This window comes from Tasmannia lanceolata, unplaced genomic scaffold (assembly GCF_043159265.1).
Source record: "Tasmannia lanceolata isolate RefF3 unplaced genomic scaffold, GAP_Taslan_0.1 ptg000020l, whole genome shotgun sequence".
NCBI classification, from domain to species: Eukaryota; Viridiplantae; Streptophyta; class Magnoliopsida; order Canellales; family Winteraceae; genus Tasmannia; species Tasmannia lanceolata.
The window spans coordinates 26,146,218-26,172,713 of record NW_027518697.1 but is presented as its reverse complement, the minus strand read 5'-3'; the positions used below and the strand labels follow the sequence as shown (position 1 = coordinate 26,172,713).

General features: G+C 39.8%; 3 protein-coding genes and 1 long non-coding RNA gene across 21 annotated transcripts in view; 2 read left to right on the top strand and 2 right to left on the bottom strand.

Moving 5' to 3' along the window:
- U11/U12-31K (RNA recognition motif and CCHC-type zinc finger domains containing protein) overlaps positions 1-17,260 on the top strand; it is a 33,575-nt gene extending 16,315 nt beyond the window's left edge. The window contains exon 4 of one of the 2 annotated variants that reach the window (XM_077363981.1): positions 15,985-17,260. The gene's annotated coding sequence lies outside the window, so the exon portion shown is untranslated. The other variant, XM_077363980.1, reaches the window with a different exon arrangement.
- Positions 17,261-19,152: 1,892 nt separating this feature from the next.
- LOC143854105 (pentatricopeptide repeat-containing protein At2g29760, chloroplastic-like) overlaps positions 19,153-26,496 on the top strand; it is a 37,545-nt gene continuing 30,201 nt past the window's right edge. For 8 of the 17 annotated variants that reach the window (XM_077363880.1, XM_077363869.1, XM_077363886.1 and 5 more), the window contains exons 1-2: positions 19,153-19,247; positions 19,322-19,495. The gene's annotated coding sequence lies outside the window, so the exon portion shown is untranslated. Of the gene's footprint in view, positions 19,248-19,321; positions 19,496-19,997; positions 20,061-20,101; positions 20,343-26,496 lie in introns of those variants that run through there. The other 9 variants (XM_077363883.1, XM_077363876.1, XM_077363874.1 and 6 more) reach the window with 6 other exon arrangements.
- LOC143853705 (uncharacterized) lies at positions 22,940-23,779 on the bottom strand. The gene is made up of 3 exons (XR_013237276.1): positions 23,263-23,779; positions 23,112-23,183; positions 22,940-23,005 (listed from the first exon to the last, which is right to left on the bottom strand). It is a non-coding gene; the product is annotated as an uncharacterized LOC143853705 (long non-coding RNA).
- Positions 24,419-26,193, bottom strand: LOC143853925 (zinc finger BED domain-containing protein RICESLEEPER 2-like). The gene is made up of 4 exons (XM_077363619.1): positions 26,167-26,193; positions 25,503-26,046; positions 24,586-25,371; positions 24,419-24,432 (listed from the first exon to the last, which is right to left on the bottom strand). Exons 1-4 carry the CDS (start codon positions 26,191-26,193, stop codon positions 24,419-24,421), a joined length of 1,371 nt encoding a protein of 456 aa, XP_077219734.1.

The following is a 26,496-nucleotide window of genomic DNA, read 5'->3' as shown; positions in this document are numbered from 1 at the left end:
ACCACAAAATATGTGGGACCCATGTGTTTTTGGGTGGCGGACTAGAGAATGATCTCTAGTCGACCGGACTAGAAACACTTTTCTCTAGTCCGCCACCCAAAAACACATGGGTCCCACATATTTTGTGGTGATCTAAAGCATTCATTTGATAGGCCTCATCATAGATAGGATGTCCACAAAAATTCAGTATGAGAAAAGTGTTTCTAGTCCGGCCGACTAGAGATCATTCTCTAGTCCGCCACCCAAAAACACATGGGTCCCACATATTTTGTGGTGATCTAAAGCATTCATTTGATAGGCCTCATCATAGATAGGATGTCCACAAAAATTCAGCTTCATAGGATCTTCTTAACCCTTCAATTTGTGGAGTTAAAAAATGGACAGATTTGTGGCGGTTTATAGCCGTCCATTTTAAGCTTCACAAATCATAGGGTTGGGATGATCCTATGAAGCTAATTTCTTGTGGACACCGTCTCTATGTCAGGGCCCATCAAATGAATGCTTTGCATCACCCAAATATGAGGGACCCATGTGTTTTTGGGTGGCGGACTAGAGAATGATCTCTAGTCGGCCGGACTAGAAACACTTTCCTCATATATATATATATATATATATATATATATATATAGAGGAATAAGATTGTGCGGTCGACCGCACCAAGCTTAGGGGCGGTCGAGGGCCCCAAACTCATGTGGGCCCACTTTGTTAGGATGATCCAAAGCATCCATTTGAAAGGCCCTTACATAGATGGGGTATGTACAAAAAATCAGCTCCATAGGATCATCCTAACTCATCCATTTGTGGAGGTCAAAATGGACAGACACCGTTTGCCACAAATTTGCCCATTTTTGCCCTCCACTTTTGGAGGGGTTAGGATGATCCAATGAGCTGATTTTTTGTACACACCCTATCTACGATGGGGCCTTGCAAGTGAATGGTTTTGATCAACACAAAAAATGTGGGACCCATGTGTTTGGGCGCTCGACCGCACCTAAGCTTAGGTGCGCTTGACCGCACACTCCTTTTCCTCATATATATATATATATATATATATATATATATATATATATGTATGTATATATACCCTCATGGTACCGCGTACCGGGCTACCATCGTACCCCGTACCCGTTCCTGTACCACGTACCGGAACGAACCGCGTTCCAGGTAACATTGGCCAAAATTGACACTCTTACTCTCAGCCTTATGGAAACTGGCTTATTGCAGGGATTATCGGCTGGGCCAAGAGCTGACAAGATCATACACTTGCAATTTGCAGATGATACCCTTCTTTTGTTGAAGCCATCTGCTTTGGCCATTCCTAATGTCATCAGAATCTTTCAATGGTTTGAGGCTATTTCTGGGCTCAAAATCAATTTTGCAAAGAGCATGTTATTGGGCATTAATATGGAACAACAACAAATTCAGCACCTGGCGGGATCTGTGGGATGTTTTGCGGGCATCTTTCCGATGACATAGTTAGGATTGCCACTGGGTTTCGGAATACCTTCGGCATCGCAGTGGGATCCGGTGATTGAAAGGGTGGAATGGAAACTCGCAACATGGAAGAAAAGATATATATCTCTCGGGGGGGGGGGGATAACATTGATAAAAGCTGCTCTAGCCAACATGCCGGTTTACTTTATGTCGCTCTTTAAAATCTCGGTGAAGGTAGCACTGCGCATAGAAAAATTACAAAGAGACTTTCTTTGGGATGGCAGTGGAGAGTTTAAAAAATTAACTCATCTGATGAATTGGGACACAATAACCAAATCAAGAAGCGATGGTCGACTTGGAATCGGAAAGATACCTCTGCGAAATAAGTCACTGTTAGGGAAGTGGTTATGGCGATATGGTAAGGAAAAGAAGGCTCTATGGCGCATGGTGGTTGATGCTAGATATGGCATGAAAAATGAAGATTGGACCGTAAGAAGTTTGGCGGCCGGAAAGGGATCGGGTTCCTGGAAGTCGATTTGTTCTGTCAGGGATGAGTTCATTTAGAGAATCAGGTTTAAAGTGGGTAATGGGATACAGGTCAAATTTTGGAAGGATCTTTGGTGCGATAAAATGTTACTCTCGGCGGAATACTCGAGGCTATATCAGATAGCAGTCGATCAGGAGGCCTTGGTGGCGGATTATCTCAAACGAGAAGGTGACGTTGGAAGGGGTTTTTGGGACATACGTTTAAGAAGGAATCTTAAAGATGACGAGATACATGATCTCGAACGGCTTCTACTAATGTTACATTCGATGTTCTGTTCCATATCTGTAGATGATGATATTCTGTGGGCCCCGGAATCAAATGGTGTATTCACGGTCAGATCATTTTTCACGGAACTGAGTTCGGAACAAAAATCGGATAAGAGGTGTGTTTGATGGTCTTTAGCTTCACTGAGGGTGGCTTCCTTTGGATGGACTCTGGTGCACTGAAAGATAAATACTTGCAACCGACTGAAAAAAAGACATTTTCACCTTGCAAGCATCTGTGTACTATGTCACCAGAATGAGGAAACACTGGACCATCTGATGTTGCATTGGCCTTTCTCGTACCAACTATGGATTCGAGCAATTGGAGAGTTTGGGATGTGTTGGGTTTGTCCAGAATCTATAAGTTCACTTCTTACTTACTGGAATGGAGGTCCTTTTGGAGAGGTTGGGAAACTACTATGGGCCACCTTCCATACGCCATTGGATGGAATATTTGGAAGGAGCGGAATAGGCGTATCTTTCAAGATCAGAGTCGAACCTTAGGGCGCATGGCAACTGATATTAAAGTAGAATTGATTACATGGGCTAAAGACAAAAAGAAACTACCGTATGGAGTTGGAGACCTAATTCGAAATTGGTGGGCAATCATCTGGGATAGAGCGATTCGAACTAAACCCAAGCCCAAATGGGTGGCCCCACCGAATGGATGGCTAAAACTCAATTTTGATGGGAGCTCGAAAGGAAACCCAGGAAGGGCTGGGATTGGAGGCCTAATCAGGGACTCCTAGCATTCGCTTATAATGTCCTTCTCGGGTCCAGCTGGAATTTGTGATGCTAATGAGGCTGAAATCAGGGCATTACTCTTTGGTCTGCGATGAGCCTATGAAAATAATCTTCGATCTCTAATAGTGGAAGGGGACTCTACGAATGCGGTGGAGTGGGCTTCGGGTACTTCAACAGGGCCCTGGCACCTACAGAATGTTATAGCAGAAATTTTGGACCTCATAAGAGTTGTGCAACCTAGAATCGAGCACCGGAGAAGATTGGCGAATTAGGAGCGGACATTTTAGCCAAATCAGGAGCTCTCAGGGCAGAAATTATGGTCTCTACATCTATGTAATTTCTTTTAGAAATGTAATTGGACGTAGTCCCACTTTTGTATAAGCGTGGGGACATCTTGTCCCAACCACTATTCAATAAAATGTCAATTTTCAAAAAAACAAAACATTTTCTTGTTGAATGCAAGAATGTCATCACTTCGATTCCATGTTTGATTGATCACTTGCGTCCCGTTGCTCGTGAAAATGATGAAGATATATAATTCTTGCGAAAATATAGAGAGAAGAAAGATAAGATTTCAGTTCTGTATGTGTTTTTGCAGATCCTCATTTCCACTTTCAATTTTTCTTTAAAATTCAACTGGAAATTCTATTTTGAGAGTGGAAAATCAAGAAAAGATCAGATCTAGCTTAAATCTAATCCAATTTTAGCAAAACTAGTCCAAACTGGTTTGTTCCCTACGCATCGGAGATCAAGACCTGAAGAACTTGTAAATGCTTCAGCGAACGCACCTGCATCACGTGGTATCAGAACATTGATGCAAAGCTTCTTAGCCCTTTTGTCGATCCTAGAAGGAAAAGAGAACCAAAAGAAAAAAAGATTCAGCCATTCCATCGGTAACACGAGAAAGAAGTAAAAGATCTACATCAAGATCTATGCTAGTCGGGACTGAATTTCACTTTTAAGATCTTGATCTACCAAGGAACCTTGATCTCCAAGAGGAAAGGCCCATCGATTGTCACTGAGTTCTGACATTTTGTTCTCCATTCAGATCTGTAATGGATTTGAATTGAGTTCCATATCTGAATTGAGTTCCTGCCTAGTGACGACCCATAAGTCTCAGAAAACACAGGTAGTCTGATTGAATTCTAGAAATGTTGGGAGTTTTGTTCATCCTGCCATAGGATCTGACCAAGAACCAAAGCCAATTATAGCAGTTCACTAAACTGAACTGTTCTCCCATCCCTTGCTGGAGCGAATTAGTGGCAAAATTTTCTGACGCTCCTTTACAAAGTGGAAATTGTTACTGAATTTTATTGAAGGAGTGTTGTTATTGACTAGTTTGATCTACCGATGAAAGGCTGCCAGTTTCAGTTTGTAATCAAGAAACTTTGAGAATACCATTTAGCTCTCAGTTTCTTTGTGAACATTCTATTTTGTTTGATATTTCTTTGATTTCTGAGATCTATTAACCTGAGGTGGATTTGGATTTGTTATCTCAGATTTGCAAGGAACTTCAATTAAGCTGGTCCATGTGTGTGTTAATAGTAACATAGGAAATAGCACTCACACATGTTGTCGTTCTTGAGTTTGAACCATTGTGAAACCGAATTCACAAGCTAGTAGAATCGTTTGGGAAATTCAAAAGAACTGTAGTATCCAGTTTTTTTTTTTCATGCCCACTCTTACTCTGACTAATTCTTTCACAAGGAATCATAACTGCTGCTGTAACAACAGCCTCCACTTGATCTGGAACCATTGTGAATTCTAATGAAGTTTTGCACGAATTTTTTATTGAATGAATGTGCTGTTCAAGATCTGAACCTTACCAGTCTATATCTGACCTTGTGGAAGGGAAGGTGTCAATGGTTAGGCTTGAAAACCAAGGTTTTAAATTTCGGCCGAAATACTGAAATCTCAGATTTCAGCCAGGGCTGACACCGAAAGTAATTAATTCGGTGTCGCCCAGATTTCGGCTGAAATTTCGGGAATTTCGGAATTTCAGAATTATCGAAAATTTTGGCCAAATTTAATTTTTAATTTTTTTATACAAAATTTTCATTTTTAGCTGAAATTTCAGAATAAATATCTGAAATTCCGAAATTTGTTTTTTGTTTTTTTTACCGACTTTGGCCGAAACTCTCTGGCCGAAACCGACACCGAAACTGAAATTTCAATCCATGTTGAAAACTACAAAATCCAGCCATGGACAGTTTGCATCCTTAGGGATGTTGAAAACTTGAAGTTACGAGAGATGTTTGGACTGTTCAGGTTCAAGTAAACACCAGTTCACGCTTTCTGCAATTTTGGGAAATAGTAGCAGTTATTACAGAATTGCTATATTAAGCGTTCATGAACTCAAGTTCAGAACCTCAATGGAATCCGATCCGTGAACTAAAGATCTGTCCTGGTTCAAAAAAGTTCTTTAATCGGTCTCTCGATAGTCGATGGTGTTCTACTACTGCTGGAAATTCTTCGAACAGTCTTTCATCAGTCAATGAAAGTAGATTTAAATCTTATAGCAGCTCTTTCACGATTGGATTGGGCTTGGCTTATTGAAACTCATTTTTCCAACATTATTTGAATTGTTTATGCAAAACCATAGAAAATTTGAAAAGAAACATAAAGAAGAGATTTGTGAACTTCGAAGCACAGAGCGGAAGCTTGGCAAGCTAATTCTACAACAAAATGAGTCCTTTCACATGAATGAGCTTGGAATTCAAGAAGGGGAGTAGGCCGAATTTGCGCAAGAAGAAGACGACGGACAACCACAACTAGTGATGCAGAACGCGTGGCGTTGAACAAGTCTTTTATTTTTTATTTTCTATTTTCGTCATTTTATTTCTAGTTTTTTTAGGGCATCTAATCTTGTTCTTTGGCTTGATTTTAGTGTTTTTAGAAAGGTTTATCGATTACCTATCTAAAGAGCCCAAGATTACGCGATTTGTACTTGATTTGGCTAAGTTATACACAGTTTTAGGATATGGTAAGTGTCTATTACGGGATTACTATTTTAGGAAAGTTTTAGTCATGTTTCTACTTTTTATTTATGTTACTTTAGTTAGAAAATTGAGAATAATAGTTTGGCAAGAATTTAGGGTTACTATTAACTCTCTATATTATGAAATGGCATGGGGCAAATAAGCAAGTTGTATTCCGTTCGAAAATGTCTATTCGAGAGTTTTTTAAATGCCGGCATGCAAATCCCCCGTCGGGCCTGGATAACTTCACAAATCAGTGCGTTTGTGGTTCCAGCCTTGACTGGGTGGCCCCAACTTTTCTAGATCTTGTAGAAAGTGGATATTCAGCTTAGGAAGCTTTCTATACGACAGGAATCTTTAAAAGTTGTTGCTGGAGATCTTTGATTCTTACAAGTCAAGGGGGGAGTAGAGAGAGATCATCATGGCTCCCCTAAAGATCTTTTCCTCGATCGCTAGGGAGCCAAGAGGATGTGGACATGATGACAAGAAGGTTTGATTTCAGAAATGGAATTGCTCGAGGAAGGCGGACTATTCCAAACCAAAGTGTAAGTGATTGGAAGTGCAACTACAACACCTATGGCACACGACATCTGCAGAAAATGCTTGGGGCCGAAGTATAACAAAAAGGTTGAGGTTGTTAAGTCGTGGGTACCTAAGGCGACCCCCAAGGAGATCCATACACCTAGAGTGGATGAGAAAACCCCTGTGTTTACTATCCCAATTGATTTGATCAATGATAGGAAGAAGACCCTAAAACGTTGCTTTATAGGTACTTTGAGAAACAAGTCCCTGTTGGAAGAAGTTTGGACCTGGGCGAAGAGAAAATGGCCCTGGCCGCTTCTCAGCAAACCGTTCTGTATTAGCCCTTCAATGGTGCTTTTTTGCTTTGAGTCTCAGAATCAGGCTACTTCCATTTTGCGGCGGGGAGGTGACGCTTTGGGTGTATATCTTGTTTCCCTTCAACTGTGGACTCCTGCTATAAATACTGGTGCAAGAACAGTGAGGCTTCGGTTTTTTAATATTCCACTTCATGCCTGGTCTCTTTCCACGGTGGAGGTTCTGGGTCAGTATTTTGGACAAGTTTTGGAAACACAGATGTCAAGTAGTCATGACCATTGTCTGGAATTTGCATCTGTTAAGGTATTAACTTCGTTGTGGAATTGTCTACCATCCTTCATAAATCTTACGGTATACTCCACGGTTTATCCAGTTGCAGTTAAGATGGTGAATGAGGCTTTAATGTCCTTTAAAGATCCTTTGGCGAAGAGGGATTCCGCGTTGACCCGCCTGTGGATGGGCCTTTACCGACGGTCCCCGGGGGTAAATCTGTCATATCTAAGTCAAAAGAGCCGTTGGACAAATCTGTCCCAGATTTTGAATTATCCTCTATTTCGGGAATGGAAAAGCCGGCAGATACACCAAAAAGTTTAGCCCCATCATTAAAAGGGAAATCGGTCAGGCCTGGGAAAGGACCGTGTCAAAGACATTAAAAGCTAAATCTTGTATTATCGCTGGAAAAGCTTCCAAAAAAGATTTTGCTGACTGTCTCAATCTACATTAAAAATCGCTTTTTTAGAAGCAAAAAGAAAAAGGAAGTTTAAGAGTTTTGAATGATACCAATAGTCACATCAAAGGGTTTCGTGTCAACCCCTCAAAAAAAGGCACACCATTTCAGGGAGAAAAAATAGGTCAGAAAGGGCGGGGGGGGGGGGGGGGCGTGTGTCTCGAGAACCACTTATTAGCTACGAAAGGAGGTCTCTCTGTTTAAAAGAAACCTCTTGGGGTTTTCGGAGAAAAGAAGAACCAAGTAAAACCTACTTAGCCTCCAAGTTTAGCCTTCTTCTCAAGGATTTTGATATACCCTTCTCATCTACCATGTTGTCCGATTCTGGTCCCTCATCTAGGAAGAGGAAGGCGGTCACTTTTGAGGTAGATGATTTACAGTTTCTTAGGAATTTGGAATATGATGAAGAAATGGTGGCAGTAGAGTGTCCTACGCCTAGGGAAATTTCTATGGGAATCTGGAAGAGACAATGGAAACAATTCAAGAGGGATGCTTTAGCTAACAATGACCGTCTTCTAAAGGTTTCAGGGAAGACGAACTTGAAGGAGGCTTTTGTCAGAATCTATAAACTACCTACTTTAAGGAAGCTTTGGAAGAGGAGCGAAGAGCCCGCCGTCAACGTTGGGAGGAGGTTAAAGCAGCAGAGATTGAGAGACTGAAAAAATTGATGGGTAGCCCAGTAGACGTATCCCAGGAGTCAAGGGACTCCCTAGACCGGGAAGTCAACATGGAGGTTCGGACTCGGATGGGAGTGGAAGTTGAAGGACAAGAGGAGGATTCAAGGTTGATGGATTTTCTGGAATCGAAAGAAAGTAAAATTATTCCCTCTGAGGAAATGGATGAACTGTTGGCTATAGGGGATGCCTTTGGAATAGGTTTTGACGATGATCTTGAAGCCACTAAAAGTTTGTTTCGGTCTATGGCAATTAGAGATATGAAAGAGCAAAGGGAGTCTGGACTTGAGAAGGATGGTGGAGAGAAGGGGGCCGAGGGTAGCAACAACCCTGAATGAAAGGCCTTCCGGCTAAAAAAAAAGAGAGGAAGAAAAAAGGACAAAAGGAGAAGGAAGTAGAAAAAAAGGAAAAAGAATGGATAGAGTGATGAAGAAGAAAGACAAATAGAAATTAGCAAGAAAAATGAAGACCGGATTATAGTAGGAGATAAGTGTTTTTGGGATTGCTTCATTAGAAGTGTTTTCTTTGGTGGGAGGCTCTTCCCCTAGGCTTGAGAATCTTTGATGTCTCTTGTTTAGGGCCGATTCTTCCCTCAGTCTAGTGCCTATTGGTGGTGGTATAAGTTTTTATCTATTCTGGTGCCTTTTAATGGAGTTTCAGAATTTGGGATTGTAGGTCGTTAGAGGTTAAATCCCTTTCATAATCATCCAAGATACCTATTGTTTAATAGCACTGTGAATTGCCTGTCGTTATCCAGAAGTTTGCAATCTTCCATAGCCATAGCTTGAGAGATTCGTTCTTTCGCTTAGGTTTTCTTGTCTGGATACTCTAGCTTTGCTATTCCTTCCTGGAGTTTTACATCAGATCAGGGGTTTTTAGAGTTTCAGGAGGCAAGCTTGATAGTTTCAGATGAATCAGTCAACTTGTAGTTTCAAGAGGTATTTGTTTAGGGGAACTAGAGTTGTATGCAGTTTCAAAAAGGTATATGAAAGCTTTGAAAGAATGCTATGAAAGATGTAAAGAAGGTATGCTATAGAATCGAGGAAAGGAATAGTTAGTTTTTACTGCATTTTTTGGTTACTTTTGAATTGGTCTCGGATATGCCCGTGTCAATTCATCTTAATATTTTGTATTGCAGGCTGGGACACTTGGTCCTGAATGCTATCTGAATATTAATGAAATATGTCATTTTTCAAAAAAAAATTATGTAATGGCATGAGGAAAGAAAGAGAGATTGAATAAAGTTTATTTTTTGGGATATCACTTGTGAACGTGGGTGAAGGAGCTTTGCTCCTTTCACGTGTTATATTGGAGTTTTTCTCCAAACCGTGGCATGGGTTTCCAAACCCCCACAAGATTATTTTAGTCGCTTCTTGTTTTGATCTCCATCTTGGTGTTGCCGTTCTACAGCTACGCTCCCTGTGTCAGTTGGTATCAGAGCACAAGGGATCTCCGATGAATGCCCGACAGGATGAAGAAGTCGTTGCACCTAACGTCGGCCAGCCTGATCTAGCTGCGGAGAACGAAGAACTCCAACAAGTGGAGAATTTCACACATAGTTAGCACTACTTGAAGTCCGCATCCATGAGAAGACAGTCATGGATCCGAGAGTGTCTTCGAGAGCCATTTTCATGGCTATGCTTCATGTAAGGGATCATTATAAAAAAAAAAGCTTCATGTAAGATATCAAGAAAAGATGAAAAAAGAAAGAAAGAATGGAAGGTTGGTGCAGCGCCGAAAATCAGATTTGGAGGACGATGGCCTAAACTTGAGGTCGAGTTTTCTTCAAGCGGGGGTGAATGATGCAGAACACATGGCGTTGAAAAAATCTTTTATTTTTATTTTCTATTTTCGTCATTTTATTCCTAGTTTTTTTATGGCATCTAATCTTGTTCTTTTGGCATGATTTTGGTGTTTTTAGAAAGTTTTTTCGATTACCAATCTAAAGAGCCCAAGATTACGCGATTTGGACTTGATTTGGCTAAGTTATAGACAGTTTTAGGATATGGTGAGTGTCTATTACGGGATTACTATTTTAGGAAAGTTTTAGTCATGTTTCTACTTTTTATTTATGTTGCTTTAGTTAGAAGATTGAGAATAATAGTCAAGCAAGAATTTAGGGTTGCTATTCTTAGATTTTAACTCTATATATTATGTATTGGCATGAGGAGAGAAAGAGAGATTGAATAAAGTTTATTTTTGGGATATCACTTGTGAACGTGGGTGAACTCCTTAGCTGTAATTTTCTATCTTTATTAGGTTACTGATTATTATCCTTTACTATCATCTACTGATGTTTGCTCATTGCGCAGGTTTACCTTCTTAACTATAGCGCTTTACTGCCTTTACTGCAATTGCTATCTGTCACTTACTGCTTTCTAGATGAGATGTGTTAGGATTTTATATTAGGCGCTATGTATTCGCCCCATTGTAGATAGGCGCTATGTGCACGCCATAGGTTTTTATTACTGCAATTGCTATCTGTCATTTACTGCTTTCTAGATGAGATGTGTTAGGATTTTATATTAGGCGTTATGTATTCGCCCCATTGTAGATAGGCGCTATGTGCACGCCATAGGTTTTTATTACTGTAATTGCTATCTGTCATTTACTGTTTTCTAGATGAGATGTGTTAGGATTTTATATTAGGCGCTATGTATTCGCCCCATTGTAGATAGGCGTTATGTGCACGCCATAGGTTTTTTTTAATTTTATTTTTATTATTGCAATTGCTATCTGTCATTTACTGCTTTCTAGATGAGATATGTTAGGATTTTATATTAGGCGCTATGTATTCGCCCCATTGTAGATGGGCGCTATGTGCACGCCATAGGTTTTTATTACTGTAATTGCTATCTGTCATTTACTGCTTTCTAGATGAGATGTGTTAGGATTTTATATTAGGCGCTATGTATTCGCCCCATTGTAGATAAGCGCTATGTGCACGCGATAGATTTTTATTATTGCAATTGCTATCTGTCATTTACTGCTTTCTAGATGAGATGTGTTAGGATTTTATATTAGGCGCTATGTATTCGCCCCATTGTAAATAGATGCTATGTGCACGCCGTAGGTTTTTATTTCATTATTCTGTTATTTGCCTGTCATTTTGTTTATTCCTTATTTCATTTACTATTCATGATTAACTGTTAATTTTAGATTTCCTTTCCTGTACATCCTATACCTTTATCTGTAGCTTGCATGTGTATGTCCACTAGAACTTAGACACCAGTTAGGCTTGTCACTCACAACCTAGTTGTCATTAGGTGACACATCTTTTATCTTACTTTATGTGTGCTTATTATTTCATCCCCGAGTCATGCATGATTAGGTAGACGTTCACTCGGGGATATTTTGTTCCCATTTCACATGATTTTACCCAAAATTCTTTGGAGTTAATAATAAATGGCATAAGAGACCAAGTGCTTGCACTCGGATGAATTGAGGGTGCTCTTCGGACCTTCTCCATTCGTAATCAGACACGGACCTTTTGTATCTCTGGTTATCCATTGTAGACAGAGCATTTGTTTTGGTTCTATGGCGTATCCATGGATGACGACTTTGAGTTATTTTAGGTGCGTCTTGGTTTCGAGCCTTGGCTCCGGATCAAGAGGTATCTCTTTCTTTTTATATCGCCACTCGTGCTATGCTATGAGGCTGGCAAGGTTTCAAGAGTTCCTTGGTAGGGCTCTCTTTCACGTGGAGATCTTTGAGGATGTAGGGACTCGTTCCCTCACCGTCCTCTCAGGATCGGGGTCCACACCGTCACTTCGGTTCCGTGTTTGATTGATCACTTGAGTCCCCTCACTCGTGGAGAACGATCAAGATTTATAACTCTTACGAGTTAGAATAGAAGGAAAAGGTTTCAGATCTATAAGTGTTAATGCAGATCTTCATTTCCACTTGCATGTTTTCTTTAAAATTTTGCTAGAACGTCCATTTTGAGAGTGGAAAATAAAGAAAAGATCAGATCTAGCTCAAATCTGATCCAATTTTATCAAAACCAGTCCAAAATGGTTTGTTCCATGTGTATCGGATATCAGGAGCCCAAGAACTCATAAATGCTTCCGCGAACGCACCTACTTCAATAACCTCTTACTAGAGGCTGCAAAGGAAGGGGTGTACCGGACAGTGGGTGGTAATGCTAGAAAAGTCAGGAGAAATGGTGATTGGTAAGTGGTGAGTTGAGACTGACGGGAGGCAGTGCAGAAAGGACGATACTTTCTTAGAAGTTGTCTACAAGGATATGTGAGAAATCTGGAATAGGCCCTGCAGATAACATGAAGAAGGTAATGGAGAGAGCGGGGTACAGAGAGCTGGAAAATGGCAAGTTCTTGTTCATATTGCTTCAAAAATGCTGCTGTTAGAGCTCTTGGAAACAAGAACTTATGCTCACTCTCCTCTGTCATTAACGTAAGAAGGCGGTCTTCAATGGGAGAAAAGTGGAAAAAGAATCAATGGATTCGCCTATCAAACATATCGATTTACGCATGGAGCGTGGAGACTATAAAAGGGTTTTTTTTTTTTGGGGGGGGGGGGGGGGGGCGGGGGGTTGTCTGATCTCAGCAAAGAAACACGAATTGGAAGAAGAGGTCGAATGATTAGGAACTTGGAAATATGCTCGGTATGCAGATCACACTACTCTATGGGTTCCTAGGGGTGAGCTTTCTTAGCTTCACTCTAGAATCCAGGGGGACGTTGAGGACTGGTACGTATGCTTCTCTTCCAGATCCTGAGTATGAGTATCTTGGGTCAGGCGGTGTGATGAGGAAGAATGAATCAAATCTTTGTTTTTTTCTTTGCAGAAATCACAATCCAAGAACTGGAGCATTCTTCATATTGGCATTGCACATTGCATTATGAGCAAAGCAACCCCCCAATCCGCGGGCAGAAATTGAAGGAGCGAACAAAAGATTTGTTTGGTGATAGAGGTCGGGGAAAGGAAAAGAAAGAAAATCAGAATAATAACATCAGTCAGCGTCCAGAAAATTTGATCTTCATGTTGATTTGGCCAAAAGTGTAGTAAATGAGGATGGCTGTGAGTTGTCTAAATCTACTCTGCTTGCTTTTGAAATGTCTTATGATGGTGAAAAGGAAAATAAATGAATGTGAAATGTGAAAGTAAAGCAATAGATACGCAAATGCCCGGGTATAGTTGAAGAGACGGGAGACGGGTATCTGTATTCTGTAAACCTAGTGAACTACATGATGAAATGCAAAGAAGTTTGATAAATGACACAATAAATGAATAATATTATGGGGTTGCCCATTTTCTATGCTAATTGATAAAGACCAGTATTAGTTTCATGGATCTCTTGGCCCCTTCAGAGACACAGATTGATTGTTTTAGGCCCCTTCCCTTCTCTGCACCTCCCTTGTGGGTTTGGGTCTTACATCTCACTAGTAAACATTGGGTCTTTCTTGAATAGAGTCTCAAGAGTTACGTGTTTTGGAGATGCACTGCTTTTATTTTTAAAGTTGGGCTCAGGCTCTTTAAGTTCTTCAGCATCTCATTACTGCCTTTTTGAGTGAATATTTCATGGATCTATTGGCTCCTTCAGAGAGACAGATTCATTCTGTCACCATCTTGAGCGTGTGTGTGTGGGTGGGGGTGGGGGTGGGGGTGGGTGGGGGCGGGGGGGAGGGGGGAACTTAGCATCCAGCTTCCAAGCAAGTCATTTGGGGACAACTGGTTTGGAAATACTCCAATAACAAGAACTTCTTGATCAAAAAACATACTGTAGGAAACTGCCTTCATTGATAAATCACTAGTCAACACAAGAAACACATCTATCAAAAACTATTCCCATTCCCATTTTAACCCAAAATCTATGTGTTCATACAAGCAATTCTTGAAAGAAACCCCACCAACAATAGCCTAATTGCATTGCACATCACTGAATCAACAGATAGTCCCATGTGTAATCACTATGTTGAAACCATTGTTCATTGCTGTGTGCCTACACAAAAGAAGTATGGATTGCTTCTGTCCTCCTCCCTATTAATACCAACTCCAATGGCCACACTCAATCCCTGCAGCCATCAACCTCATCCTTGTCCAACACCCCCAAGCATGGTTGCCTCTACTCTATGGGTCCCAACCTTCTGTCACATGTGGAAAAGAAAAAACTAGAAAAGTCTTTCAATGCAATTTCAGACTAAGCCCCCCACTTGAAACCTTGCTTGAACCACAATTGTAGAAATAACTGACATCAACCCCCACTCAACTTGTTCCAAGATGGGTTAATGAGGGAGTCAATCTTGGATCCGCATTCATTAAGGATAGATCCATCCATGAGAACATCCTCCTCACCCATGACATTCTTCATAGGTTTCACCTTCCTTCTACATCTCCTTCAATGTGTCTAAAGATTGACCTTGCAAAAGCCTTCGACAATGTCAATAGAGAAGCCCTCCTCTCATTCATGGAAAAACAAGGTTTCACCCCAATTTGGATTGAATGGATCTGTGCATGGATCTCCAAGCCCTCCTTCTTAGGTATCATTAATGGCACTCCCCAAGGCCATTTTCAGTCCTCTAATGGCTTGCGCCGAGGAGAACCGCTATCCCCTCTCTTGTTTTGCTTAACCATGGAAATGTTATCTATCACAATTGAAAAAGCTCTCCACCGTAATACCATTGATACTCCTTTTCAGCAGGAAAACATTTCTATAACTCATTTGCTTTTTGCAGAGAATTTAATGGTCTTCCTTAATGGGGATCTTAAGTCTGCCAAAGGTATTACAAAATGCCTGAAAGTCTTCTCGCAGATCACTGGTTTAGAAGCTAATTTGGAAAAGAGTGAGGTCTTCTTCTCAGGAACAGACCCTCGGTCCCAAAGAAGAATCACAGACATCCTTCAAATGCGAGAAGGTCACATGCCTATTCGATACCTGGGAATCCCTCTCCTCACCTCTAACCTTCGAATCTAGGATTGCTCTAGTCTCATTAAAAAATCAGAAAAAGGATTTCGAGTTGGAGTAGCAGGCACCTCAGCCAAGCGGAATGATTATTGATATTTGATAAATATCAATGCAATGAATTGTTTCAGGGCCGATTTTTTGGCTCCCGAATATCCAACTGACCAATTAATTCCTTATAACGGACTCTATTTTTTTTTGACAAATAAGCCAGCAGCTGTTGACGTTTTCCCAGAATTTTTCGCAGACCTCTCTGAGATAAATAGTCTTTTCTGTGAAATTCAAAATGTGCAGTAAGTCTCCGTATCTTATTGGTGAAATTGAATACTTGAAATTCAACAGACCTAAGAGTGGAGCTAATAAAAATTGTGCTTAGCTCCTTTCCGATCTTCTGGTCTTCAGCTTTCAATCTCCCAAAAGGAGTCATGGAGAGAGTGGAGAAAATCTGCAGAGCCTTCCTCTGGGGCCATGATCCTATTGGGTGGCATGACTTTTGCAAGACAAAAGATGAAGGGGGGATTGGGCTCAGAAATCTGTTTGATATTAACTCTGCCCTCCAGATGAAAATTCTTTGGAATTCTATTCAAGAGAAAGACACCCTCTGGGGGAAATGGTTTTCGAACAAATATGTTAAGAACAATAACTTCTGGTCAATGAATCCTCCCCGGAAACCCTCTTGGGGGGTAAGAGGAATGTTCAGAACCAGAAATCTTATTAAGCCTCTGATTTGCTACAATGTGGGTAAAGAAGAAGATATTGATCTTTGGGATCAGCCGTGGCATCCGCTGGGTGCTCTCTCTTCGGTCTTCTCGAGATCGAATACTGATTCATCTTTGGCGTCTGCTCTCTCCCTCGTGCAGATTCATAATCAAGAATGGTGGATCCCTTCTCTGTCTAACGCTTCCCTCCGTGAAGAACTCAAATTTCTTAAAAAAGGCTCATTCAACCGTTATCGTACAAATTTTGCGATTTGGAAACCTAACATCGATGGGGAATTCACAACCAAGAGTGCCTGGGACGCTGTTCGTCAGCATCATCCACCATTCCCATGGAAAGACCTCCTCTGGTTCAAAGGCCATATCCCAAGACATTCAATCTGTGCCTGGAAAGCTATTCTCGATAAACTCAGTACCAAAGATCGTATCCCCGCGACCATCAACCACATTGACCCCAAATGTGTCTTCTGCAACTCTGATGAAAATGTAAATCATCTGTTTTTTAAATTCAGTTTTTCTGCTTGGATTTGGCGCTCTGTTCTCTGGCGTGCTGGGTCTGCTGGCCACAGGTGGAAACCAAAGAACTCTCTATATGATGAAGCAGATTGGGTTCTTAGTAGCTTCAAAGGAAAAGGTCAGAGAACCACCGTGCTAAAGCTCTGTTTTTCAGCGGTCATCTACTCAATTTGGAGCGAAAGGAATTCCCGCATTTTTTAGAACAGAAAATCGCACAAGACAGTTATTCTTAGGGATGTGCTCGCTGAGATAAAAAAACAAAATGAATCATATGGATCTTTTGGATGAGGACAACCCTCGGAATAAACAAGCTGCAGTACTGTTCAACTACAAGCACTGCCCCAAGAAAACTAAACTGAAATTTTGCTACTGGGAAGCACTGGTAGAGGATGAGACCAAAATTAATGTTGATGCTTCCCTGGTAGATGCTGGTGGCAGTATCGGTGGGCTCTTAAGACAGCGCTTGGGGCAGTGTATTGCCATGTTCTCTTTGAATTCTGAAAGCGAACCCATCTATGCGCTGGAACTGAAAGCAATCCTGCAAGGCATGATGCTTGCCCATTCCCACAGAATACAGAAAATATGGGTGGAATCTGACTCCAAATTCGTTGTTGACATTATTTCCGGGAAGTCAAAATGCCCGTGGACGCAGCTGGAGAGGCTAAGCTCTATCAGAAATCTGATGGAGGGATTCCAATCGGCCAGAATATCGTACATCTGGAGGGAGGCTAATGGAGCTGCTGATCACCTATCCAAAAGAGAATTCTGCCACAGAGGGGACAACCTATCCCCCGTGCTTGCCTTCTGGAAATTCTGTTCCAGGATAGCCAAAAGCAACTCTATGTTAGAGTGTGCCCTTCTTAGGCTTTTAGGCTCTTTAATTCTTGTATTGGCTTGCTGCCTTTGTTGCCCTTGTGGCTCCCCTTTGTAATTCTCCTTTTCTTTTTTATATATTTTGGTCAGGGTCCTGCCTAAACCCAGCTTACTGATCAAAAAAAAAAAAAAAAAAAAACTTGTTCCAATGAACATGGACCCAACACCCTTACCCAATGTAACCAACACCATCTCTATGCACCAACCTCTAAGGCTGCGTTTGGGTTGCTAGAATTGACAAAAAATCAATTAAAAATTCAATAAAAATTTCATTCTGGGGTGAAATCAGAATACAACCTCTTGGGGGCGAGAAAAAGACTTTGGGATTTCCCAAATTTGATTCTGCCCCCGTTTATTTGTTGAACCAAATGCTCGAATCACGTAGAATCAAAATAGGATGCTGATTCCAATATCTGATTCCGGATATCCAAATGCACCCTTTGGATAAAATGACCTCACCTGCACCTAGAATTTTCAAATTACTATTTGACGGAGCTCCAAAAGGAAATTCGGGAGATGCCAAAGCAGGGGAAGTGATAAGCAACTCCAATGGCCAATGTATAGCACTACAACTCATTTCCACCAGTGGTGCAACTCGGGCCGATTTTGGGGTAATTCGGGTTGAGCTTTTACTATAAAATTGGGTCAGGATCAGGTCTTTTCACATTCATTTTTGAGGAAAAGCTCAACCCAACCTGACCCAAGTTGCACCTCTAAATTTTCCGCACCCCCAAGCAAACGACATGGCTAAAAGTCAGCTTTTCACATTATTTTACTTCTCATTTATGATCTCAATACCACCCCCGAGGAAGGGAGGCAAGACTCACCCCTGTCCGCTACAATAGCTTCCTAGAAAAGCCAGGGTCAGAGCAAGGAATCTACACTTGGGGGGCCACGGCCTTGTGACTTGGAATTTCTGCACGTATCAGTACTAATAAAAGGGATTTTGCAAGTCATTGGGGGCACGCTATATGTGCCTTCACTACTGAGTAGAGCCCTGTTTGTTTCAGACAACCGATTATAAGTCAGAAGACCTATTATTGGACTCAAAATACATAAATGTGAAGTAAAATGATGTGAAGAGCTGACTTTTAACCATGTGGCTTGCTTGGCATGAAGCAAATGGCTCTGTTTGATTTGGAAGAAAAACATTTGTGACATAAAATTTCTTTACCGTTGAACTTTTTTTCCCCACATTTTAGTCGGAAATTGATAGAATTATGGATGATTTAGAGTCATAAATTGGAGGTCTATTTAAATTAAAATGAAATAGGGTTGCTTCCAATTATCTTTTTTCTTGTGTACAAAAGTAGGCATTTTAGAAATATTTTTCCTGTCCTAACTTTTCCACAAAATTCTCGCAATCCAAAAAGGGCCTAACGGTGAGCCCAATCCAGAGGTATGCATACCACATGCAACATGTACTGTTGTGGAGCTAGGTCCAGTCAGACTTAGGATTCATGGAAATGATAAATTCGCCTCTTTTCTTTACATGGACAGCCAACTCCACGGTAGTTGAAATCAGCTGCTGTGTGTCATAGACACACCAGAGGTGGCTGTCCCAAGTGAAAAAAAGAAGAAAAGAGGCACGTGGGTGTTAAATTTTGGTTTCGGTATGTGTTTCGCCCTCACTGAAACCGAAATTTCGGCCGAAATCTTCTCATCATTAAAAAATAATATTTTATTTATTACCAAATTTCGGATGAAATTACCTAAATTTATGACGAAATTATAGAAATTTCGGTAATTTTGGCCAAAATTTCGGACCGAAACCATATACTATTAGGAAATTTTAGATTTTACGGTTAAAAAATTTGAGGCGAAATCCAAAATATCGAGCAAAATTACAGAAATTTCGGCGAAATCCAGAAATGTTTCTTCTAGAGTGGATTTTGGTTTCGGTCCAAATTTAAAAGTTAAAACCATGCTCACAATGCAACAAATTGCACGCTGTTACATAATGGATCTTAAACTCTAGCCGTTCATCTGGTGGATCACACCTTTTTGATCTCCAAAGGGTATAGATCGAATCTTATTTATCCAATACATTTACTTGGTTGGTTAGGATTTTCTGATTGACATGATTTTTCAGCCTTTAGAGATCAAACAAATGCCTACAAAATGGACGGTCAGGATCAACCAAAGCTGGCCCAATTTTATAGATCATGTCTTAAATATCTCGCCTCCATTGCAAATTTTAGATGGAGCTGGCTAGGTTGTTCATTCGGCGAGAAAGAGTGATCCAAACATATACCAAACTCATAAGGTCAGTACACCCTAAACCCTAGGGTTTCGTTGTTTTCTTCCCAAATTTCATATTTTGGCTTATTTATCTATGAAATCTCACATCTCTCATTGGATGGATCGATAACACTTGTCTGATGTTTCTTCTGTATTATAGATCTCTGATTGTGCTTCTCAAATTGTGCTTTTTGGTGGATTTGTTTATCTGAATTTTGGTCAGCTGTTGTTTGTATACTTATTTTATTTCTATTTTTATTATCAATTCCGTTGTTGTATGTTAATTTTATGTTTTTTTTTTTCCTTTTTTCTTTTTCATTTTTAATTTGGGTTTATGCGATTTGGGGTTATTAGATTGGAAATTAGGGTTATTGTTTTGAGGTGGGGTTGAAGTATTGGGTTCTGAGGGTGCATCATATTTGAATTGAGGTGAAGAAGAATGGAGTCTGTGTTGTTTTTATTTTATTTTTCTTTTTTCCTTTTTAATGTTGGTTTATGGGATTTGTGGTGATTGGATTGGAAATCAGGGTTATTGTTTTGAGGTGGAGTTGAAGTATTGGGTTCTGAAGGTGCATTGTATTTGATTTGAGGTGAGGAAGAATGGAGTCTGTTTCTTTATTCCTTGGGCTGTTTGTTGTTTGGAGGAATTATTTTTTATTTTATTTTTATAATTGATATTTTGGAGGATGAGGTGAGAATTGGGTATTTTGCATAAAGCAGTGATGAGTAGGTATTGTAGTGTCTGTTTTATTTTTTCTTCCCATTTTGACAACTTTCTATTTTTCCTTTTTTCTTCTTTGGTGAGTTGAGTTCTGGGATGGAAATATATGGTCTTAATAAGATGAGGGAGTTTGATCGTTCAATATTGCAAGGTACATTCACATTTTTATGTGCATTCTTAGGAAATGGGATGATTTATGGGGTTGTAAACTTAGTGCTTTTTTTTTATCCCTGTTGTGTATTATTTGCTACTACCTCAGAAATTTTTCTGTTGCACTGTTCTGAGTTTGGGAAAATAGTTTCTAGTGAAGTGGAATCCAGTAAATGTTGGAAATTCAGCAAAGAATACTATGAATGGAGGGTCCGTCGTCCGTTCGTGAGCTGAGGGGGAGGACTTTTTTATGGAAGAATATTAATTTTCCATTTCATCGATGTAAATATCTGAAAAATAGTTATCAGTTAGATTTTCTCCTGTTTTTTGTAAGTTGAAGGAATTTGGGCTTTCGCTTATGAATGTGATAAAGATGTTCAGTAGAGAAAGAGGTTTGCTCTTTTTCACTTTAGGAGTTTTCATATATTTTCTTAAGACTGTGTTTCCTTGGGTGTGTGTGTTGAGTAATGCCTAAGGGCATAGTGGTCTTTTTATGTATGTTCTCTCTTTTATATAGATACATAAGTGAGGGGAAGCATTCCCTAACTCACCAATTTCTCTCTCAACATGGTATCAGAGCCCTAGGGTAGGGCATGGATGCCTAGGGACCACCATTGCTTATCTCCTTTCTTCCTCCTATTCCCTTCTTCTTCTTCTTCACCAAAACCCTAAACTGCCCTAAACCCAAACCCTAGCCCTATTCCCTTCTTCTTCCTTCTCCATACCCCAACCCTTCTTCCCCTCCACGCCCACCAACTCCCGCCCCTCACTCTTCTTCCCCCTCCTTCCCCAACCATCCCTAGCATTTCTCCAGATTCTCGTATTGCTTCTCTTATTGGCTCGCATAATACTGCTCACCCTATTTCATCTGTTATTTCATATGACTCTGTCACTCCTCTGTTTCGAAGTTTTGTGTCCTTGTCCTCAGTTTTTCTGCCGAAGTCATTACCTAAGGCCCTTGATCATCCTAGTTGGCGTGCGGCTATGGACCTTGAGATGGAGGCCCTTCAAGCCAATCAGACATGGGACTTGGTTCCTCTTCCTCTTGGAGCTCGACCCATAGGTTGCAGATGGGTTTATGCTGTAAAACATTTACCTGACAGGACTGTAGAGCGCCTTAACGCACGCCTTTTTGCTAAAGGGTATACTCAAACCTTTGGCGTGGATTTTACCGAAACTTTTTCCCCTGTCGCCAAGATCCCTTCTGTTCGAGTTCTCATCTCTCTTGTAGTCAACCATCGATGACACTTGCACCAGCTTGATGTCAAGAATGCCTTTCTCCATAGTGAACTTATTGAGGAGGTTTATATGGAGCAACCTCGTGGTTATGTTACTCAGGGGGAGATGTCCTCCTCAATATGTCGATAGTATGTCGGTTGAAGCGATCTATATATGGTCTGAAGCAATCCCCAAGAACCTCGTTTGGAAGATTTAGTGATGCTGTTATGCGCTTTGGCATTAAGCAATGTGCAGTTGACCATTCTGTTTCCAGTCATCAATCTGCTGCTGGTTGTGTTCTATTGATAGTGTATGTTGATGACATTATCATTACGGGTAGTGATTCAGAAATTGAAGACCTTGCAGAAAGAATTTTCCACCAAAGATCTGGGCCATCTTAGGTACTTTCTTGTAGGGTTGCAACTTGGGCCGGGCGGGTCGGGTTTTCTAAAACCCGGCCCTACTCGAGGTAGTTTCTCGGTTCAGGTTGGGTCGGGTTTTTTTTTTTGGAAAACCCAGGATTTTTAAACCGGGCCCTACGCGAGGTAATTTCTCGGGCTGGGTCGGGTTTTTTCATATCATCGCCTTTTTTATGACGGCAGTTCACTTATGATGAGGAATACCATATGGAAATTTACTGATAATCACTTAAGTGACAATTTTCAGAGACCAAATCAGAAGATATGTCCCGAATCGGGTACCTGTGACATGCATTGCAAATACATTTAAACAGGGAGAAAGAAGAGCATTCAACTCACTATGAGAAATATGAGAAAGATATAATAAGCTTCCAGTGTATAAATTTGGTACGCAAAACATGTTGGGAGATGCAAAATAAGACAAACAAAATGCAGTCTCCTGTCAGGGATAGGCATTGATAACACTGCTTCCAAAACTTCATTGACCATAGGAGTATATGAGGTACAGCGGCCTATGTACTCGCAAATTACAATACAGAGAAAAATTATACAAAGGTTCTCTAGAATTGGGGTGGCACCTGTTGTGTAGCTCACCATTTCACGCCATTTCTATGCTCTTACTTGTTAAGATTGTTTAACCTGGATGGCTGGATGTAACCATGAGATCCTAAATCAAGAAAAGTATGTAAGCTTTGGAAGCACCAAAATGTGAAGCTCTCATCACCATAAATTATATATATCAGAAGAGTACTTCAAAGTTCAAAGAACACAAAAGAAAATGAATGCTCCATCTTTGTGGCATTTCATCTAACATAACCACAATTGCAACTGTGACAAATAATCACAACTAACAAAATAACAATAGCAACACACAATCACAACTAACAAAATCACAACTGCAACTATGACACATATAAGAGAGTTCAAAATGCAAAAAGAGTCATTCTACAAAAAGAGAGTCATTTAATCTTAGTCATCAAGCTCCGGAGCGGTGAACACATAACGACGCCTAACACATCATTCAACTCTGCAACCAGAAAGAAAAGAGGATCACTCAACTATTTAGAAAAGTAAAAAAAGAATATGTGAGTGTTTTTTTGAAACATGATTAAAAATTCGCAAATGAAATTTACCCCATCTCAAAATATGGTATAGATATGGCAAGATTGTTGCATGCTACGGAATTTGTAGAGGTTCGGCGAGGCCTTCAAAAAAGGAATCAAAATACATAAGAATTTTTCAAATATATTCATAATTATCAAAGCAAATGAGTTGTTAAAGTACCTGATTCAATGATTTCAATATCATTTTCATGTTGGTAGACTTCAACTTCTTCATTCGTATCCTCACATGTATCATCTCGTAGCCAATCTTGAGTGCAAACCAATGCTTGCACAACCCCAGGACTCAATAAACTTCGGTAATTATCAAGAACTCTACCTCCAGTGTTAAAAGCTGACTCTGAAGCAACAATAGATACAGGAATGTCCAAGATATCACGAGCCATATGAGAAATTAGAGGATATTTTGAGCTATTAATTTTCCACCAACTCAAAATATCGAAGTCATCAGTGGGATGATTTTTTTCTTCCAAGTACTGTTCCAACTCCGATGACGACCCTACATTATTTTTTGCTGCATCCATCTTGAATTTTTTTTTTTTTTGCATATTAGAAATCCTTCCACTACAAGTTCCACTATCCACTTCTGGCTCTTTCTCCATTGAGTGTATAACACGCTTTTGCCTTGCACTGTAAATGGATACATATTCATCATAAATTGCAAATGTCTCCCACTTAATATATGAAACTTGTGCGTTAGCTTCATCCTTGGAAAAAATTTCATCATACATAAAGCCTATGAAGCACGGGTACGGGTACGGGGTGCGGGTACGACACGACACGGGTACGTGGGTACGTGATTTGCCAAAAAAACAGGGTGCGGGTACGTTCGGGTACGCCGAATATAATAATATATTTTAATATTTTATTATATATTTATAAAAACTAAAAAAAATAAAATTGTACAGCAATCAAATAACAATAACATCACCAAAATGGAAAATTCTAATATTACTCTTCATTTCATAAGTGATTAAGTTCCATATTTCATAACATGAGGCATCAATACATCACTCATTAGAAAAAAAAAGTCCGTCACCAGTGTGTTGACCAGTGCCTGACAAGATGAATAATTTTTAGAGACAAAATTATGAGATTTTTTTATCGGACTTTTAGGATTTAATAATGTTTGGACAAAATAGATTTTATGAATTTTTAAAATTTGAAAAATACCCCACCGTTTGGAAGTTAAGAAAGTTAAAATTTTGACCCGTCCATTTTTCTTTGAATTTTGTACTAGAACTGGAGAGTTGACTTTTTTTCCTTTTAGATTTGGGTGTTGAAACTATTTTTAATAAATCCAAAAGGGGGGTATTCTGTTAAACATGTAAATCTTAAGTAAATGAACAATAAATACCGAGTACAGGAAGCAGCAGGAAGAAGCAGGACGTATCAGGTACGCGTGGAAAAATCACTTGAAAAATGGGGTAAATTTCAAGTCTTCTCACAAGTATATAACAATGGGGTACGTACCCCGGGAGAGTACCCGTGCTTCCTAGCATAAAGCTAAGATATTCAATCTTATACCTGGGATCCAAAACCACTGCAATAGCAAACATCACATTGCATTCCTTCAAATACTTATCAAACTTAATTTGCATCTTCTTAGCCATTAAATTAATAGATACATCATCATGATTTGCCATATCATGCAAGCGTACTTGAATTTCAAAAACTTCATGAAAATAAAGATTGGAAGTGGTATATTTATGGCCAGAGAAAAGTTTTGTTGCATCAAAAAAAACTTTCAAAAAAGTGCAAATAACTTTAGCCTTCTTCCAATCATCGATAGTAGGAGCTTTTATTGCAAAGTTGGAATCTCGTGCCTTTAAGCGGGTGAAGGCACTCTCAAATTGTATGGCGGATTCTAACATAAGAAATGTGGAGTTCCACCTCGTACACACATCTATGCATAAGCCTTTCTTGTTAGAAATTCCTTCTTGCAAAACACACTCTTCAAACTGTTGCTTTCTAGCTTGTGAACCTCTAACATACTTGACACTACCTCGAATGACAATGACCGATTCTTCTATCTCATTTAACCCATCTTGTACTATGAGATTGATCACATGTGCTGCACAATGCATATGGAAAAATCGACCTCCTTGTAGTAACATTCCTTTTCTAGAAAGGATTGGAGTAAGTGTTCTCACAATTACATTATTACTCGAAGCATTATCCAATGTAATTGTAGTTAATTTAGAAATATTCCATTCAATCAAACACATTTCAACTACATCGGCCATAGCTTCTCCACTATGTGGAGCTGGAACTATACAAAAATTAAGAATTTTTTATGCAACTTCCAACTATCATCAATAAAATGTCCAGTAAGGCATAAATAACCTAAAGTCTGATTTGATGTCCACATATCCGTAGTTAAAGAAACCCTTTGACATGTACTTATCAATCTTTTTAATTTAGACGTCTCCTCTCCATAGATATTCAATACTTCTTTTCTCACAGTTGTGCGTGACACAATATTGAGCAGAGGTTGAACTACCCTCATAAAATTTCGAAAAGCAACCTTATCAACAGTATTAAATGGAAGTTCAAGCATGACTAACATGATTGTCAATTCTCTTCGAGCTCGGTTTTGGTTAAACACCCAAGGAATAAGACCTGCCCCTTCCTCACCATCATCACCCCCTCTAATTGGATTGAAAGCCAATAATTTCTGCCTCTTGTCTCTTGTCGAGTACGGTTCACATGTTTTTTTCAGATGCCTTATAAGACTACTGATGCCACTGCTGGTTGGGCATGCTAAGGATTTTTTACAATAATTACACTTAGCCTTCAAATTCAACCCTACAGTTGTTTTGTCCTTTGTAAAATGATTCCACACATAAGATGTGACCGAAGACGCTCTTTTCTTAGATGTATTCGTTGTGGAATCTCCAGCAGTGTTAATAGTATTAGCAACATTCTCAGAAGAAGAATTTAATACCTAGATGATGCGTAAGTAATTATTAGATTACAAACAAAAGGGTTAAACAATTAAGTGGACGCTACATAATTGAGAATGAGATAGATACATAGCTATAACAAGCAAAAAAGTAAATCTTACATCAATATCATTGTCGATATCCTCCATTTCCATTTAAAATTGATGTAACCTCTCGATGCTCTACACAAAGAAAATGAGATACAATGTTATGGCCTGCATAAAAAAAACAGATATTTAAAGAAAAAATGAGTACATGAAGGACATAACTCCATCCATCATGTTGACATAACCCCATCATGTCACCATTTATACATGAAATTTCAATGTGTAATCCAAAGTTCAGAACTCCATCATGCTAACATTAACAGATGATGGAGAGGGGTTTTTTGATTTTTTTTTAATTGCATAGTGATTACTGATTAGTGACAGTCATAAACCCTTGGCACGGAT